Genomic DNA, 20,614 nt, shown 5'->3' on the forward strand with positions numbered 1-20,614 from the left:
CAGTATCTTTATTTTAAAGATAAGAAAATGAGTCTCAGAGAGAATAAATGACTTCTTTGTAGTCACACAAGTAAATGTCAGAGCCAGAATTCAAATGATCGTAGTTTTAGAGCTAGAAGGAACCTTGAGGTCATCTACCCCAACCTCCTCTTTTGATAGATGAGGAGACCAAAGGCCTGAGAGGTTATAAGTGACTTGCCCAGGTTGCACAGGTAGGGACAGAGCCAGGATTGGAGCCCAGGACCTTTGGCTCTTAATCTAACTCTATCCATGGCACCATGATGCAAATCCACTAAACCCAGATCTTGACAACAAGTTCAAGATACCTTCCCCCAAATCCTGCTGTTTAATTTGAAGCTAAGTCCTTTCATTTCTTTTTTCTTTCTTTTTGGAGGGGAGATGGCAGGGTAATTGGGGTTAAATGACTTGCCCAAGGTCACAGGGCTAGTAAGTGTTAAGTGTCTGAGGCCACATTTGAACTCAGGCCCTCCTGACTCCAGGGCTGGTACTCTATTCACTGTGACAGCTAGCTGCCCCAAAGTACTTTTATTTCAAGAGTAAAAAAAAAGCAGAAAGGGACCTGAGGTGCCAGGACTCAATCATATGCTCATAGTACATCCTCAGGTAATCTATTCCACTGATATGAGGCACCATTTACCAAGAAATAGGGTGGGTGTGATGGAAACAATTTTCTGGGAGAGAGCTGTTGAAAAGAAGCCAGGTAGTTTGAAAGCTTTCTATCCATGGGACAAAGCATTATAACAGGGTAAGCAAAGTATTTTTACACAAGTTTCTTTTTACACAAATTTTATACAAAAGGAATCACTCATTCACTTTACCCTCTGTCAAGGATGCTCAAATGGATTTATGCTAATTCTGAGAATTATGCCTGTTCCTTGAGACATCCCCTATGACTGCCTCATTGCATTACAAACCTCCCTCAAGCATCACCAGATCATTTCTTTAGCCTCTCTTCCATTACAGGGGTCACTGGCAGAGGTGAGAGCCTCTTGTACCATTTGTGAGCAAAGAAATTGCAGGTAATTTATCCTTGTTCTTGGTTGAAAAGTGGAGGTATTTGGGTACAGAATGTTACATGCACTGTCAGATATGTTTTTACTGAACAGTTTTTGTTAGAAGGAAGGGTTATGCATAGAGTACTTAACAGACAAATGGCAAAAACTTTTTTTTTCTTAAAACTTCAGGTAAGATAGAAGTGTAGCCATGGCTAATGGCACCAGTAGTACAATTTGAGCCATCACCAGGTTAATGAATTGACCAATAATACCTATCAACAAATGAATAAAAAAATACATTTTTGTTCATCCAGAATATAAACATTCAGAAAGTTTAAATTAATGGAATTTTCTGGGAACCTAAGCAACTAAGTGGCACACTGGATAGAAAGTTGAGCCTTGTATCAGGAAGACCCAAGTTCAATGAGATATTTCACATTGTCTTCTATTTTTTCAATTGTTTAGGTCTGTTTAATAGTATCTTGATTTCTCATAAAGTCACTAGCTACCATTTGCTTCAATCAAATTCTTAAAGAATTATTCTCTTCAGTGAGCTTTTGAGATTCTTTTTCCATCTGGCAGATTCAGCTCTTTAAGTCATTCTCCTCCTCGTTGGCTTTTTGAGCCTCTTTTGCCATTTGTTAGTCTATTTTTTTTAAGCAATTGGGGTTAAGTAACTTGCCCAAGGTTACACGGCCAGTTATGCTGTGTGGGTGCTAAGTATCTGAGGCCGGAACCGATCCAGGTCTCCCAGCTCCGGGGCTGGCGCTCTTACTCACTGTGCCACCTGGCTACCCCAAAATTTATTTTTTATTTCTTTGTTTTCTGGAGGGAAATTGGGGTTAAGTGACTTGCCCAGGGTCACACAGCTAGTTTTTGTGTTAAGTGTCTGAGGCCGGATCTGAACCCAGGTCCTCCTGACTCCAGGACTGGTGCTCTATTCACTGCACCACCTAGCCTCCCCCTGAGTTAATCTATTTTTTAAGGTGTTATTTTCTTCAGTCAGGCTGTTGACTCTCTTTTCATGATTTTCTTGCATCATTCTCATTTCTCTTCCCAATTTTTCCTCCACTTTTCTTATTTGGTTTTCAAAATCCTTCTTAAGCTCCTCTATGGCCTGTAACCAATTCATATTTTTCTTGGAAGCTTTTGGTGCAGGAGTTCTGACTTTGTTGTCTTCCTCCTGTTCCATGCCCCAATCCTTTTTGTCCCCCCAAAAGGAATCCAAAGTCAGATTGCTGTACTTGCTTTGCTTTCTTTACTTGCTCATGTTGCAACTCAATTACTTGACTTTTGAACTCTTTGCCACAGTAGAACTCTGCTTCCAGAGAGGGCAGCTTTGTCCCAAATTTCTGGGGTTTTCACAGCTGCTGCAGCTATTAGTTGGTTGCCTCTTCTAAAGCCTCCATTGGCTTTGGCACCTGGTCACCCACCCTAGGACCTCCACCCAAGACAGTGATCCAGATCCAAGCAGGTTAAAGCAAGAGCAATTACCCCTCAGAATGGTTGCTTGATCCCCCTACAATCTGCAGGCTAGGAGCTCTGAAGTAGCCATGTGGTGGTGGCCACTGTGCCTCAGCCGCTTCTCCCTCTGGGGGCAGAGGCCTGACCATACTCCCAGACCCAGAACTCCCTGTTCCCACAAAGTCCATACTGAACTCTCACTTTGTCTTTGGCATTTATGACTTGATAATTATAGAAACTGCCACAGCTGCTGGTGATCCACTCTCCCTGAAATCTCTCTAGCCAGAGCTGGTTGTGGCCACCCTGAGGCTAAAACCTCCATCTCACTTGGGGCTGGGCTCTGCTCCAAACACACTCTGATAGTCCCTTCCTGTATGATGGCTGGGCTGTCTTCAGTGGGAGGTTTGTTTCTCTCTGTCACTTTGTGGGTTCTGTAGACCTAAAGTTTATTTAGAGTCATTTTTATAGGTATTTGAGGTGGTTATGGGGAGAGTGAAGGGAGTTTTCCTGCTTCTACACCGCCATCTTGGCTCCTCCCCCCAAAGACCCAAGTTCAAACCCCACCTTAGACAAGTGCTAGCTGTGTGACCTTGGGCAAGTCTTTAACTTCTGTTTGCTTCAATTTTCTCAACTGTAAAATGGATTAATAATAGTAACCTCCTAGGATTGTTGTACTTTGCACAGTGTCTGGCACATAGTAAGTGCTTACTAAACACTTATTTCCTTCTTTCTTACTCCTTCCCTCCCTTCTTCTCTTCCCTTCTCTTTCCTTTTTCTTTCCTTTCTCTCTTTTCCTTCCTTCCCTCCCCTTCATTCTTTTTTCCTTCTTTCCTCCCTCTCTCCCTTCCTTCCTTCCTTCCTTCCTTCCTTCCTTCCTTTCCTCCCTCTTTCTTCCTTCCTTCCTTTCCTCCCTCTTTCCTTCCCTCTTTCCTTCTATTCTTCCTATTACAGACCTGGAGTAAAAGCTGTCTCCTGATCAATGGCTCTCCTGTCTTGGCTCCCTACTGGCTGAGGGCTTAGAGACCCCTGGCTTCCATGTGAAGGTGCCCCAAAATTTCTTGGTGAGCAGAACTGTGGGCATTTCCTCTTCTTTGTTGATGAGAAAGAAACCCAAGACAGTGAACAAGGTAGGAAAAACAGCTTGTTTATTAAAAATTTTTTTTCAATTATTTATTCAAAATAGTAACTCTTAGAGGCATGCCACAGGTTCTGTGTAATCCAAGCCAACATCCTTAACGTTCTATGCCTGCATTTGCAGTAATGGACAAGGATGGTTAATATTCATAATGATCCTGGAGCACAGCAAGATTCTGATGGGCCTTCTGGATCCCCAGAGGAAGATTAGATTATGTTTGGTGTAGTTTTAATAATAATAATAATATCTCACATTTACATAATGCTTTAAGGGCTTTTTCTACCATGATCTTATTGATAGTCCTGTGAAATTAGTGCTTTTAAAAAATCCCTGTTTTGTAGGTGAGAAAATAAGACTTGGTGAGATTAAATTATGCTAAGTACCCAGCTAGGACACACCTGAGGCAAGATTGGAATCCAGTCTCCTTGACTATAAGTCTAGCATGCTATCCACTATGACCCGTAGCTTTTCTTAAGTCAAATAGATTCTCCTTTGTTCCAAAGCATATGATCACAGTTTTGTAGCTAGAAGGGACCTCAAAGGCCACCTGGGCCAACTCCCTCATTTTCCAGATGAGGAAAGTGAGGCCTAAAGCAGTTAAGTGACTTGCCCAAGGTCACACAGGTACTGAGGAATAGTCATGGTCTTGCATCTATATTCATCACACTTTCGACTGTATCATGCTGCATGTTTGAAAAGTGGTCTTCTTTTTACAGGATGTGTGGTAACTGACTCTCTATGAAGGGTAACCCCGAATCCCCAGTTTCTCAACCATTGTGGACAAAAGGGATTTTACTTAGTAAGAACACTTTAGTTGATACACGTTGGCATTCTTGTCCATCAACAAGGTCACAAAATGTTAATCTGGGCAAAGGAGTCATATAACACATACCTTCACTGCAGTTCTTCAGAGACAAAGAATCTACCACAGAGAGGCTCCCGTTGGTGCTTGAGATGTATTCCAGGGAGACCCGGAAAGGACTCTGCAGGTATCCAATTCTCCCATGGAGCACTGTCCAGCTGATTCCATTGGAAAGCAGAAGGGGAAAAGGACAAAAGAAAGAACAAAGTGGTGAGAAGAAGACCCATTCCATAAGGAGTATTATTCCCCCAACAATGACTCAAAAGCCAATACTTTGGGGCCAGGCCCTCTTGGAACCCAGGTGCACATAACCTGAAAATTAGCATCTGGCACATGATTCTCTATTCATAGCAATCTGCTATGTTCTTACAGGGCACCCTGCCCCAGTCATTTAAAGGTGCCAGGAGGTTTCATGTAAGTATTTGTCTATTCATTCAGTAGGCATTTAAAAGGATCTATTGGGGGCAGCTAGGTAGCACAGTGAATAGAGCACTGGCCCTGGAGTCAGGAGGACCTGAGTTCAAATCTGGCCTCAGACACTTGACATACTAGCCATGTGACCTTGGACAAGTCACTTAACCCCAATTGCCCTCCAAAAAAGCAAAATAAATTTAAAAAATAGTTAAAAGGATCTATTATAAGCCAGGCACCATGCAACAAAAAGTCCCTGCCCTCAAGGAACTTATACTTTATTGAAGTTTAACAATCATGACCCATGATTGATGTTGAACTGAACACATTTTTCGGGAGTATAATGTAATAAGAGGCAGTGTGACAGTGAAAAGAGAGTCAGTCCCAGGATTGGGAAGCTAAGGGTTCAAGACCTGCTTCTGACACATATTGTGGCAGTTAGATGATGCTGTGGATAGAAGCTGTACTTGGGGTTTGAAGTCTCACCTCAAACACCTACTAGTTATAGAACAGCTGGATAAATCTCTTAATGTTTCTCAGCTAAAGCCTCCCTATCTACCAACTGGGGACAACAATAGTACCTACCTCATGGGTTGTGGTGAAGGTCAAATGAGTTAATACGTACAGAACTTTGCAATCCTTAAAGTTCTATATAAATGCTAGCTCTGGCTATTACCCACATGATCCTGTCTATGTTGATTAATCTCTGTGTCCCAGCCAATGCTCTAAAACTAAATCTGTAGGGCAGGTGCCAATCCAAAGTGGTAGAGGGAATTTCCTCAGTGGGAATTTCCCATACCCATGAAACCACAGGTTTCAGTTGTTTCAGTCATGTCTGACTCTTCCTGACCCTGTTTGGGGTTTTCTTGGCAAAGACACTGGAGTGGTTTGCCGTTTCCTTCTCCAGCTCATTTTACAGATGGGGAAAGAGAGGCAAACAGGGTTAAATGGCTTGCCACAGTAAGTATCTAAGGTCAGATTTGAACTTTAGAAGAGGAATTTTCCTGACTCTAGACCTGGTACTCTATATCTATTAAATCAATTAAATCCCCCAAACCATAGCTACAGCCTCCCAAAGAAGAATAGCAATAACTCTGCTATTATTTATACAACCCATCAAGAATTTATATGGTATTTCAAAGTTCGCATGTCACGTTACAGACATTATCTCACTGACAGCAACTCTGTGGGGCTGGGTCTTCCATTCTCCCCACTGTGTTGAATAGGCTTAGAGACCTTCAGTGATTTGTCCAAAACTAGTGAGTATCCAAGATGGAACATGAACCCAGTCACCTGGTTATCTGTTATCCCAGGAGTACCCCAGAGGAAGCTATCCAGCCCAGAGCCTGAACTAGTTTCTAACTACTGCTACCATCCCCACTCCCCAGCTCCCCACATTGATCTAGGCTAGAGTATGGATTGAGGTCTTAATTTTTTATGTCATAGAACTCTTTATAATCTGGTGAAACCTAAGGCAGCCCTTCTTAGAATGATATTTTTAAAGATTTCAAGGAAATACTAAATTTCAGTTAGGGGTTCATGAATATAAGTTGTATTTTCTCCCCCCCCAAAGTCCTTACACCTCCCCCCCCCACAATCCATCTACAGACACTTTAGGGGTCTATGAGCATCAGGTTTATAATCATTCATGAAGATGTACCATATTTAGAGATCAAGTTCTTACATTCTTCAGTGGCCTCTTGCTTCCAAGTCACTGATGGAGCTATGTTGAGGGAAGGTCCAGGTAAGCCATGGCCCATTCTCACAGAAGAGGGGGTGGGGGAGGAAGTTCCTTTCTCCTCCCAGATATTTGATTTTGTGGCTATTAAGGTTACTTTTATTTGATTCTACGTTTTCAATTAAGAAGAATTTCTCAGGTTCTTTATTAATGGATGAAAATACGAAAAAATCCTCAAGTGACTAGACAGCAATCAGTAACATCTTGTGTATTATTGTTCAGCTCCAACAGAAATTCCATTCTCATACTAACTCTTTAGGAAAGTATTTATCTTGCTATTTATTTATCTATTCATTCATTCATTTAGCTTTTTGGAGCGGGGAAGGCAGGGAAATCAGGGCTAAGTGACTTGTCCAAGGTCATATGGCTAGTAAGTTTTAAGTGTCTGAGGCCGGATTTGAACTCAGGACCTCCTAACTCCAGGACCAGTGCTCTATTCACTGCACCACCTAGCCTCCCCTATCTTGCTATTAAAAAACAAACAAACAAACAAACAAACAAAAACTTAAGGAGATCCTACTGTTTTCTCCACAGAAAGATAGATAGTGCAGTGAATAAACTGTTTTCTCCACAGAAAGATAGATAGTGCAGTGAATAAAGTGCTAGTCTTGTAGTTAGGACAACTTTAGATCCCATCTTGGACTATTAAATATGCACATAGGTATGTAGGGTGAATTGATTTTAAAATATACTACTTTTCAGTTTAAAAACGCATTCTTAACATTTCTCCATTACTTTTCTAAGTCTAGACAATCAACAGAACAATAAATCAACCTGTAATTTCTAGTATTTGCCAGTTTCCAAGATTAAAATTCTCACATTGAAAATTTAACATTCTGCTCTGGATCCAGTGGAAGGCCTAGAAGTCAGGGACACCTGATTTCAAATCCAAGCTCAGATACTAGCTGTATGACCCTGAGCAAGTCACTTAATCTATTTTTTCCTTAATCCACTGGAGAAGGAAATGGCAAACAGCTTCAATATCTTTGCCAAGAAAAGCCTATTGACAATATGGTCCATGGGGTCATGAAGAGTTGGACATGACTGAATAACAACAGAAACAAAAGAATAGGGTAACTGAACTTTTTTGTCATGTTCACACTCTTAATCTTTTGGAATAATCTAACTGCAATTGATTTGAAGATTTACATTACTTTCCAGGACAGACCTATCATATATTTTCTTAAAGGTCCTTTGGCCTTTGGGGATGGTAGCACTAGTGAGTAGCCATGGGGGGCGCTGTTCCCCTGCCGTATCCCAGCCCAGAGCTCCATGGACGTAGCTGAATGAAATTTCTCAGACCTCTGTACCCACGCATTAGTCATTTATTGAAGCTATATTAACTTGCCCTTGCAATTGATACCATTATAAAGTTTGTTCTTGCTTATTATACCCAGCAGAATTACAATCCACAGTTTCCAATGAATAAGGAAGAGACAAAATGATGTGTCTTTCCATACATAAAACAGTCCTCAGAAAAAAATATTTAAAAAGAGAACTTAGTTTAAGGATTCTTACGCAATAGCAAGGATAGAATTTTGTCCATTCCTCTAAATCAAAGGGTCCCATTTAGGAGGAAACAGGTGGGGGAAGACAGAAATATTTATGTCTGCTCAGACCTGAGGCTTACATATCCAGAGAGTGATGACGTTTAATTTTGGTACTTCTGTACTGGCACCAACCCCCTGGATATATCTGCTAAGACTTTTATGAATTAGATTATGAGTTACTGTCTCAATAACTTTTGTCCCAAATTCTCAGGTCTCCCATAGTTCTACTTCTTTAGTAAGTTTCAGAGCAGGTACCAAAGTTGTATTTTATTTCTAGAGAGTTTGGAACTGGGAAAGGGCAAGTTGTAACTAGGGTCATATTTGTTTGCAGTAAAAAATAAAGCCCATTCCCTGGTCTCCTCCCAAACTTAGCCCCAGTGCCAAAATAGACTCACTTTCTTTAGTGACACCCTGGCTTACTCCACTTGGTTATAACTGAGGGCTATTCTACTTATCCTGGTCATAGAGGGGATAGTGGGTAGGCCTTTGACAGAAAGAATGAGGCTGTGTCCCATGGGCTGCTGGGGGCCACTGATCAGCTCGGCAGTGTTCAGATCCAACTGGCCACAAACAAGGTGAAGCTAACGGTGAGACCATCTATGCCATAATTTACCAGGCTTCTACACATTCTACTACTTCTGCTAACTGGCGTTTGCACAGAACTTTAAAGTTTGCAAAGTGATTTGTCCAAAGTGTTATCTCCTTTGAGCCTCAAGGAAATCTTGTAAAGCAAATGCTGCTGGCACTGTGATCCTCATTTTACAGATGAGAAGACAGAGGCTCTAGCTTATCATGGCAGAGGCAGGATTTGCTCCTAATTCAGACACTCAACCTACTATCACTTTGCCTAAAAACCCACAAGTTCTAATTAATAATAGTTAGAATTTGCACAGCATTTTAAAGTTTACAAAATGCTTTACAAATGTTACCTCATTTGATCTTTACAACAGTTCTGGGAGGTAGGTGCTTTATTGTCCCCATTTTACAGACGAGGAAACTGAAGCAGGCAGAGGTTAAGTGACTTGTCTAGGATCACACAGCTAGTGAATATCTGAGACTGTATTTGAACTCATGTCTTCCTGATTCCACGTTCATTGCTCTATCTACTGTGTTAGCTAGGTAACTGGGTTCTGATTCACAGGTGAATTCTCCCTGGCCACCTGGTAACTCCTATATGTATCATCTTTTTCTACTAATAATACCTAGCATTTACATAAAGCTTTAAGGTTTGCAAATCTCTTTACAAGTATTATATTATTTTTTCTTCACAACAACTCTGAGACATAGGTGCTAATATTATCCTAGTTTTACACATGAGGAAACTGAGGCAGACAGATTGACAGGTTTCCCAGGGTTACATAGCTAGTAAGTATCAGGATGTATTTAAACTCAGATATTCCTGACTTCTGGTACAGTACTCTATCCAATGCATCACTTAAAATGTAAACCCCTGGAAGACAGGGACTGACTTGATTATAATTGCATTTCCAGTATGTAAATATGGTGCTTGGAAGATAGTAAGCATGATGGATGCTTTTCCATCCCATTTCATTATAATAATTTCTTAGGTAATTTAAAATCATCCCAATGAGGCCAATGGACATATTTTCTAATCCAATGAAGACAGCCATGGATAGGGACACTGTACCAATCTGTATTCACAAGTCCCTTCTAGCTTGAAATACACCAGCTAGGTGACGCAGTGACTAGAGCACCGGCCCTGGAATCAGGAGGACCTGAGTTCAAATCCAGCCTCAGACACTTAACACGTACTAACCGTGTGACCTTGGGCAAGTCACTTAACTCCAATTGCCCTGTATTCTCCCCCTCCAAAAAAAAGAAAAAGAAATACACAATCCTTTGAATTGAACTGAACTTAAGCTGTCAGTTTAGACTAGATGATCCCTGGTTGGAGATCTTGTAGATGAAATTCATGCTTTGGGTAGGGATTGGAAGAGATGACCCAAAAGGTCCCTTTCAGACCTATGACTTTGGCATTGTAAGATGTTAAAGTGATATCACACTAATAAAACAACAAATATTTACTAAGCACCTACAATGCACCAGTCAATATGTAAGATCCTAAGGATGGAAAGACAAAAATGAAACACCCCCTTAAGGAACTTACCTTCTTCCTATTAAAAACCCCCAACACTGTCTTTCCTTTAGGGTCCTATCACTACCTCCCCCCATCTCCATCCTTATAGTGGTTTTAATTCATCTATTAGAAACATGTGATCATGTATTTCTTTGGGATATGTACGTTCATAGGGTATCCAGTCAATGATTCAGCAACTTCATTATATTAGCCAAAGTTAATGGTGTATCTTCTCAAAAAATTCTTTCAAAAATTCTTTTATTAAGTTAATCAAGCAACAGATTATTAAGTCTGTTGACCATGTAAATAGTCTGTAGTATTTGTAGTACCATAAAGAGCTATATAGGTCAACTAGGTGGCATTGGGCCTGGAGTCAGGAAGACCTGAGTTCAAGTTCAGTCTCAGATGCTTACTAAGTGCTGTGTGATCCTAGGCAAGTCATTTAACCCTGTTTGCCTCAACTTCCTTATCTGTAAAATGATCTGGAGAAGGAAATGATGAACCACTCCAGTATCTTTGCCAAGGAAATCCCAAATGGGGTCACCAAGAGTCGGACATGACTAAAACAACTGAACAAAAAATGCTACATAAATGTGAGCTATTATCTATTTTTATACCAGTGTGATTTATTACTTATTACCATACCAATATATCTTGTAGCAGTGGTTTTCCAACTTGGGTACATGAATGCAACACCAACTCCTCAAAGTATACGGCACATAAAGGTTTGCAGAGCATTCACATACGTCAGGAAGTATGGTACAGCGGGATGACTGCTGAACTCAGTCATAGGACCTGAATTCTAATGTCAGCTCTACTACTTACTACCTGTGTAATCCTGGGTAAGTCTTTTTACTTCTCTGGGCCCCATTTTCCTCATCTGTAAAATGAATGAGTTGAAGTGAGGTCCTTTTCACTTTTTAATCTATTATTCTATGAACAACCCTGTGCAACTGATACCCCCACCTCCAGATCCAGGATTTTATGAACTGGGCTACTGTTAGCCCCATCTTACAGAAGAGGAAACTAAGGCACAGAGAGTTTAGGCGATTCAGCTAAGTGTTTGAGGCAGGATTTGAACCTGGCTTTTCCTGACTCTCTCCTCTGCTGTGCCACTTCTCCACAGGATAAGCTATCAGAGAGCCCATGTTTGAGGTTGGCACCTCATTATTATGCTGGCTGATATATCTCACAGTGGTTCCAGCAGGGTTTGTTTGATGGCCTTGTCAGCTGCCACACAGTGTCTGCTCCTCCTGTCAGAAAGGCTTTCTTCATTCTACACTTAAAATAACTCTCCATGCCAATCACCCTATCAGAAATCGTCACAACAAACCCTTCCGCCTCATCAAGCTCCCTGCCTGGCTTCTGACACATCCAATAGTTGTATCTCAACACGTTGGCCCGGCCTCATGTGGAGAGACTCCTTGGTGGCTCCCTTTGTTTCCCTGCCTGAGCTCGTTATGGATTCTCTGTGGGATTTCTGAGAGTTTGTTTTGCTGCCTTAACTACCAAGTCAAAGCAGCTATATTGTGATTGATCATTTAGCACTCGGCTGTCACATCTACCCCTCCCTCCCTCTCCAAAGCCAGTTTTACGCTAAGGAACTGCTCACATCCCTGTAGTATTCACAGCCTCTCTGTCAGGTAGATAAATAGTACAGAAAGGATCTGATTTGTGTGACGGGTCTGTGATTTCATCAGCAAGAGGAACTTCTGGTTCAGGAATTCCCTCCACCAATGCAGATTACATTCCATCTATGACTTTATAAATATGTAAGTCTACAGGATTTGCCTGAGGCACTTAGAAATCAGGTGACTTGCTCATGGTCAGGGGGGGGGGGAAATGTGTTTTGAACCTATTAACCATTTTTTAGAGAAGGAGACTGAGGTTCAGAGGTTAAGGGACATTTTCAGAGATCTGATGAGTCCCAGAGCCAAGAACTGAACTCAGCTTTTATTACTCCAGCTCCTGTATTTCTTTCTTCCATTACAGCACTCTGCCTAATCTGTTCAGTGGTACTGGCAACCAGACCAAATAGGGATATGAACTTGGCCTTGGTGGTACTGATAAGTCTGTATAGTTTACAACCTCACATACTCATGTCACATATGTTTGTGATGATGCATCATTTGTGTCCAAGTCGTCAATGGTGTTGTACAAATCCTGTATACCTGTCATCATTGTCCCTCAAGGTCACCTGGAATTTTGATCCTACTGAGGTAGTGGTGTTCTGTCATTCAACCCATGACCACAAAGCAGCACCAGAGGATGATGGTATTAAAGAGATGGGCTACAGGCTTGAAGAAGAGATGGGAACAAGATGCCCCCCACTGTGTCCCATGCCACACATACGCAGTCCCCCAAATCCCCCTCTTTCCACCTTCTTCTTTATGTTGTCTTTCTGCATTAGATCATAAGCTCCCTGAGGACAGGCACTAGCTTCCTTTTTCTTATTTGTATTCCTAGTAGTTAGCATAGCTCCTAGCACATGGTGGATACTTAACAAATGTTTATTGAATTGAATGTAGTGAAAAATAAAATAAAAGAGATAAATGTTTCAAGAACTGAATTAGAAATCAAACTTCTCAATGTTTTCTATTTTTTCATTCTTTTGGTTCTGTTTTATAATTTCTTGATCTCTCACAAAGTCATTAGCTTCCATTTGCTCCATTCTAATGTTTAAGGAATTATTTTCTTCAGTGAGCTTTTAGATCTCCTTTGCCATTTGGCCAATTCTGCTTTTTAAGGTATTCTTCTCCTCATTGGTTTTTTAGACCTCTTTTGCCGCTCGGATTAGTCTATTTTTCAAGGTGTTATTTTCTTCAGTATTTTTGGGAGGTCTCCTTTAGCAAGTTGTTGACACATTTTTCATCATTTTCTTGCATTCCTCTCATTTCTCTTCTCAATTTTTCCTCTACTTCTCTTACTTGATTTTCAAAATCCTTTTTTGAGCTCCTCCATGGCCTGCGACCAATTTATATTTTTCTTGGAGGCTTTTGATGCAGGAGCTTTGACTTTGCTGTCTTCTTCTGGTTGTGTTTTGATCTTCTTTGTCACAAAAGTAAGATTTTATAATCTGACTTTTTATGCTGTTTGCTCATCTTCCCAACCAAATACTTGACTTTCTAACTCTTTGCTAGTGTAGGACCCTGCTTCCAATGGGGGTGGGGGTAGGTGTACTGTCCCAGGCTACAAGAGTTTTCTATCAGCTGTGCATTCCCACCATCTGTTGGCCCAGAAGCTCCAGAAGCAGCTGCTGCCACTGCTGCTACTGTTACTGCCACCACCACCTCTACCACCCTGGGGTTGGGGCCAGACTCCAGGTCTCTCACCCAGGTCCCACAGAGTTTTTCCACTGACCTTCTATGCTGTTGTTTGCATTTGTAGGTTGAGAAGTCTAGAAACCACAATAGCTACCAGTGATTCAGTCCCCCTGAGTCCTTCTCTGACCCATCTATGTTGGTGCGGCCCAGACGAGACTTAGCTCTGCTCCCAACCTGGTGTGATAGACCCTTCCTGTCGACCTTCCAGGCTCTCTTGAGCTGGAGATTTGCTTCACTTTGCCATTTTGTGGGTTCTGAAGCTCTAGAATTTGTTCAGGCATTTTTTACAGGTATTTGGAGGGCTTTTGGGGAGAGTTCTCAAGCAAGTCCCTGCTCTTACTTTGCCATCTAGAAATCAAGCTTCTTAAGGACATGAGTTGAGTCCTTTTTGTCTTTTTACTTATAGGGCTCAGTATAGTTCTTGGCACATAAAGGATAAGGATGTGGACCCATGATTGCATTGAAATAGGGAACCCTCAGATGAGGAAGTTCCCTCTGTTAATACAAGTCAGCAGCCCCTCTTCAACTGATGGCCATAGAGAGTCACCTGAAACCCAGAGGGATCAAGTGTCTCAGGGTCACATAGTCTCTGTGTGTCAGAATCTTCCTAGGGGAAGCTAAGTAGTGCAGTAGTGAGAGTGCTGGGCCTGGACTCAGGAAGACCAGTGTTCAAAACCAACCACAGACACAAGTTGCATGATCACTTAACCTCTGTCTGCCTTGGTTTCCTCATCTGTAAAATGGGGATAATAATAACACTATATCACAGGGTTGTTGTGAGGATAAAATAAGACAGTATTTATAAAGCTCTTAGCATAGTGCTGGAAATATAGTAGGTACTTTTATGTTTTGGGGTTTTTTTTTTGCTTTTTGGAGGGCAATTGGGGTTAAATGACTTGCCCAAGGTCACATGGCTAGTTTTTGTGTTAAGCGTCTGAAGCTGGATTTGAACTCAGGTCCTCCTGACTCCAGGGCCACTGCTCTATTCACTGTGCCACCTAGCCATCCCTATAGTAGGTACTTTTAAAATGCTTATACCCTTCTCCCTTTCCTCTCCCTCCTTCCTGACTCTGAGGTCAGTTTTCTACCCACTATCTCATGGCTGCTCAGATGATTCACTGAGTTACGTACTGATACTTGTAGTAATAGAACCACAAAAAAGTTTGGGGCAGATTCTCTGTGAATGACCTGGATGAGAATTATACAGGGTAAAGAGGTAGGGATGGGGTTATGACCTATATTAGTAGCAGAGTAAGGACTGGTACTGATGAGGTAGAAAATTAGCTAAGGATTTGAGCAAGAAAGCTTTATTTACTTTAAAAATAGTCTTCAAAGTCTCCAACCTGGAGACAATACAAATTCTTGATCTTGATTCTGGGTTTGGCTCCTAATTAGCAATGTGACTTTGGGCTAGTCAGTTTTCTCCCATAGACCTGATTGCACCAACTCATCTCTAAGTGTTGGGATTCCAACGGATTCTCACCTATTCTACCTGCTCAAGCAATTAATCAGCCAGTGAACAAACATTCATTAAGCCCCTCACTGTAGTAGGCGCTAAAGACACAAAGGTAACACAAAACAATCCCTGTCCTCAGAGAACTTGCAGTTACAGTATGGTAGGGGAAGACAATACATATATCTAACATTGCATAAGTATATGTGAGATTTATACAAAATAAATTCCTAAATAGAAGGGTTTTTGTTTGTTTTGAGAAGAGGCATCAGTAGCTGGGGTAATCAGGAAAGGCTTCATGTAGGAAGTAGCACTTAGGATGCAGCATTCTGAGAAATGAGGGTGAGGAGAGAGTATCCGGGAATTCTCCATATCAGTGAAATTATAGACCCAATTCCAATGCCCCTTTTCCCTTCAGACAGGAAAGGGAGGGAGGCATCCCAGAATCAATGTTTTTACTTCTATCCATTTCCCATTTTTCAGGACCAGTATCCCTTTTAAACAGGTCATGTTCGAGCTATTGTAACCACATGCATGATCTTCTTTCCTTTATTCTTTCTTCTAGTTTAATATAGGTTTTGACATTAGCTCCAATCAGTCAATAAATTGGCTGCATTTGTTGTGGTTCAGTAGTTTTCAGTCATGTCCATCTTTGTGACCTCATTTGGGATTTTCTTGGCAACAATACTGGAGTGGTTCGCCATTTCCTTCTCCAGCTCACTTGGCAGATGAGGTAACTGAGGCAAACAGGGCTAAGTGACTTGCCCAGGGTCACACAGCTAGTAAATGTCTGAGGCCAGGTTTGAGCCCAGGAAGCAGTCTTCCTCACTCCAGCCCCAGCACTGTGCACAGTGCCACCTAGCTGCCTGTGCTGGCTACATACCAGTTTGCATAGACAGAATCCATTTCATTTTGTTAGGTGATTTTTATGGTCAGCATCTGCGGAATTTCTCCCTGCACGGAGGTTTTAGGTGAGAGGTGTCTGAGTAATTTTGAGGCCTCTTTCATGTCTTGATCCTTGGGCTTTATTTTTCTAACGTATATTCTTTTAATCTCTCCTGTGTTCACCTTTGCTTTGAAGTAATTGAGTGTCAAGGTACATATTGACATGGTTGGCAGAATCTCGTCTGGTTCTTCACAGAACGTCTCTACTTCACTCTTGGCCACAGGCATTTTCAAATAATCTCTAACTAACTACCCTTTCCTCTGTTTCTCATGAGTTCCTGAAGGTCTGATGACCAAACAGTATCTCATGAAAGTATATTTCTTATTGCTCTAGGGATGTGATTACAAAAAAGAAATAAACTGTTCCGACAACTTCTTCTTTTGTTATTTTTTGGATTTGTCTCAGGACAATCTGTGAGCTCTCCTCTCATAGGCCCTAGTTAGGAAGGAATGTCAAAGTGGGTGTTGTTTAGGTCCTCTATGGGTATGCCAGTTCACTAGTCACTGGACAAGATCCTCGCATGTAGATAGCCAATAGTCATCATGACCAATGAGTTCATTACCTGATGGTCAGCCTGCTGGTGACCAGATTCTCTGTACATGGCTGGGTTGGCCATATTACTTGAACCGTATACAGTTTAGTACAAAAGCTGAAAGAGCGTGTTCTTGATAGTATGGAATAGCCCTCAAGAAACAGGGGTTACTACCCCTGTGCCATGATGATGCACTGGAGGCAGGATTTCTGTATTAAGTAGGCACTTAGTCAATGTTTATTGAGCTGAAATGAACTTTGGATATTGGAAAACTAAGGCTCAGAGCCACTCAACTAACAATGATTTTATTAAGCACCAACTATGTTTAGGGCACTGCTAAACACTGGGGATACAAAAAAAGAGGCAAAAAGGCAGTTTCTGCTCTCAAGGAGCTTATCTGAAGGCACAAGAGTTCTAATGTCAGCTAATAACCTTAATATTTTTTTCAGTTTAATTCAAGGCAAATAAAGCCAAGTCAATAGCTGACAAATAAGTGATCTCTGTAAACTGACTTCAGCTACGAAATCTCACCTCTAAAGTGGTCCAAGGACATCGGAAAGTCTGTGGCCAAGACCATATCTGAAGCCTTTCCAGCCTGGTGAAACTTGACAAAGGTTTTGCTACACTGATCTAGCCTTTAATAATTCTGGCCATGATGGACACTTTTCTGGAGTAGAGCAAATGTCATTAAATAGTTATAATAAACTAATTTTCATCCATTTTGAGAAACAGTAAAAGAAGAGTAAAAACTTGAGGGGGGGTATAATATGAAGAACAGAAACCACAGTACAACACAGAACAACCACTGCTTTCCCTTGGCTCCAAATTTACCCACAGGTTCATTCATTACCCACAGACAGAGTGTAATCTGATGTAGCCTCACAAATACACCTTTCCCCACATGCCCAGGCCCTAAAAGAATACAGGCCAAGGTGAGAGGAAATCATGAAGTGTAAATGATAAGGAGCTGCCCAATTTCCCCTCTCTCTTTGTTTGTTTTGTTTTGCTTTCTTGGAAGGCTGAAATGGAGCTCTGCCACAGAGAGATATGTGTCTTCTTAGCCTGGGGCTCCTGGCAGAATATGAAGAAGGTGAAAGTGTGACAAGTGAGAAGAAAGAACCGAATAGGTTTTCAGAGTTGTAAGGGACCTTAGGAGTTATTTATCACAGCCTCTTTATTTTACACAGGAGGAAAATGAGGCTCTGAGAGTCCAATTGGCTTGCCCATGTCAACCAATCAGCCAATCGGTGTTTGTGAAATACTATGAGCCAGGGCACTCTGCTAGACAAAGGAAATTCAAAGACAAAAATGAAATAGCTCCTATTCTCAAGGAGCTTATATTCTACTGGGGAGATGACATATACTTGTAAGTATGTTCAAAATAAACACAAGGCATTTTTTGGAAGGTGGAGGCATTAGTACTTAGAGGGATCAGGAGAATCCTTCTGTAAGATGTGGCATGGAAGGCGAGCTTTAAGAGAAACTGGGGAATGCATTTTATCCATGGGAGACAGCCTGAACAAAGGCATGGCAATGGGAAAAGGAACATAATATGTTCAGTAGAGTTCAGAGTAGAACCCTATCTCCTGACTCAGTCCATGGTTTGTTGATTGGCCCATTTTAATAATTTTTAAGGGTCCATATATTTCCTTTGTTCCCTACATAGCACTTATTTCATAACTGTGAGTCAAAAGACCAGAGACTCTGGGCACTTTTTGCATCCTGGGCAGCTTCCTAGGGTAAAAAGGTAGGGATTGGGTCAAATAGATTTGGGGTATGTGAGGAAGTGTGGAGGATTTGGAAAGTCTGAGAGTTCTGAGTGGCTCAGGTCCAGGAAGTGAGAGTGATGATGGCAGGGTGGGCAATTGTTCTGTGCTAACAGTGCCATAATAGTCTGTTTTGATGGATGGAGGAAGAATAAGTAGAGAATCACAGAATTAAAGGGTGTTAGAATTAGATGGGGCTGAGAGGCCAATCCATACCTTAACAAAAATGTCCTCAACAGCATTCTGAGCAAATGGCCTCTGACTGAAGGGTTCTGGGGAAGAACTAATTACTTCCCACGGCAGCCCATCTCCCTTTTGAACAGCTCTAATTGTTATAAAGTTTTTCATTACACCAGACCTAAATCTGCCCCTCTGCCACCAATAGCCATTATTCCTAGTTCTCTCTTCTAAGGTCAGGCAGAAAATTCGAATCTCTCTTCTATGTGAAAGTCCTTTCGATGTCTAAAAACTTCTATCACATGTGACCCTAACTTTTCTCCCCACGTTGAATGCTCCCAGTTCCTTCAAATGAGACTCAAAGAATGTCAAGAACTGGGAAAGGACCTCACAGGCCTTTTGGTCCAACCCATAAGAAAAAGGAATCCTGACTTCAATAAGCCCAACAAGTGGTCATCAGCCTTCAGCTGGAAGATGTCCAAGAACTTGTCATTCCCTGTGGCAGCCCATCCCACCTCTGGAGATCTCTCCTTTTTTGGAAGCTTTTCCTGAGATCAAGACAAAATTTGTCTCTTTGCAACTTCTACCGATTGTTTCTAGGTTGTGTCCTCAGAGACTAATAGAACAAATCTCGCCCCTCTTTCACGTGGAAATCTTTCAAATATTTGATCACAGCTCTCCTGTGCCCCCTGAGTCTTCTCTATGCAAAAAAAATCGCAGTTCTTTTAACCAATCCTCATATGACAAGGACTTAACGCTCTTCACCATCCTGGCTGTCCTCTACAACTTCCATCTTGCTGTTCATTCACTTCAGTCATGTCCAACTCTTCATGATCCCATTTGGGGTCTTCTTAGCAAAGATATTGGAATGGTTTGCTATTTCCTCGTCTATTGGACAGATGAGGAAACTTAGGTAAACAGGGTTAAGTACTTGCTCAGGGTCACACAGCTAGGATGTATCTGAGGCTGGATTTGAACTTGGGAATGAATCTTCTTGACTTCAGACCCAGCATTCTGTACTCTGGACACCACCTAGCTGCCCCAACTTATAAATGTCTTTTAAAAACTTTACTCTGCAGAATTCCATAACACTCTCTAGTGTGATTAGTTCCTTGGTCCTAGAAACTAGTCCTCTGTTAACACAGCCCAAGGCTGCATTGGCTTTCTGGTTGTCACATCACTTTGCTGACTTGTATTGAGCTTGCAGTCTAGTCAAACCCCTAGATCTTTCTTTTGGAGGGGGAAGGCAAGACAATTGGGATTAAGTGAGTTACTTGCCCAGGGTCACACAGCTAGTAAGTGTCAAGTATCTGAGGTCAGATTTGAACTCAGATTTTCCTGATTCCAGGGTGGGTGCTCTATTCACTGTGCCACCTAGCTGCCCCATAGATCTTTTTTCAGATTTACCTAATTCCAAGTTTCTCAACTAGTTCTTCTAAAGTTCAATTTTTTTTTAATCCAAGTGTAAAAAAATGTATTAATTTGAATTTCTTTTTATTAGATTCAGACCAATACTCTAGTCTATCAAGATCTTTTTGGATCCTGACTCAGGCTATCAGCTATCCTTAACTTGTGTGCTAATTTGATGAAAGTGTCATTTACACATTTAGTAAATCATTGATAAGACAGTATACAGGAAGAGACTGAGCAGAGATCCCTGGGATACTCTACTAGGGACCTCATGCATACAGACATTGAAGCTCTAACAACTATGGAGTCCAGACATTCGAGTATTTTTTGATCCATCTAATTACTGTCTAGTCAAATCTTTCCATCTTCTTTATAACAAGATTAGTATGAATTACTCCATCAAAAGCCTCCCGAAAATCTAGGCAGACTGAATTTATAGCACTCCCCTTATTTTCCAGTTTAATAATCCTGCCAAAAAGGGAAATATGTTTAGTTGGGCATGACCTGTTCTTGATGAAGCCCTAGTGGCTCTTGGTAATCACTGTTTTTCTAGATTTTAACCATAATTTTAATGCTCCAGGCTAGATTTTCCCCATGAGCTGAAGTCAAACTCATTGGCCCATAGTTTGCAGGTTCTGTTTTCTCTTTCTTTCCTTCTTTCCTTCTTTCTTTGTTTCTCTCTCTCTCTCTCTCTCTCTCTCTCTCTCTCTCTCTGTCTCTCTCTCTCTCTCCC

At 41.4% G+C, this 20,614-nt stretch overlaps 1 protein-coding gene across 1 annotated transcript in view; it reads right to left on the reverse strand.

Annotated features, from left to right (window-relative positions):
• The window catches only part of ALK (ALK receptor tyrosine kinase), a 1,085,901-nt gene that overhangs the window by 323,906 nt on the left and 741,381 nt on the right, over window positions 1-20,614 (reverse strand). Inside the window, exon 5 of the mRNA XM_069072137.1 lies at window positions 4,508-4,635. Coding sequence (XP_068928238.1) covers window positions 4,508-4,635 — 128 coding nt within the window. The remainder of the gene's footprint in view (window positions 1-4,507; window positions 4,636-20,614) is intronic.

The sequence above is a fragment of the Petaurus breviceps genome, unplaced genomic scaffold (assembly GCF_028583685.1).
Source record: "Petaurus breviceps papuanus isolate PSGF00001 unplaced genomic scaffold, PetGlider_PUasm1.0 90845, whole genome shotgun sequence".
Taxonomy (NCBI): domain Eukaryota; kingdom Metazoa; phylum Chordata; class Mammalia; order Diprotodontia; family Petauridae; genus Petaurus; species Petaurus breviceps.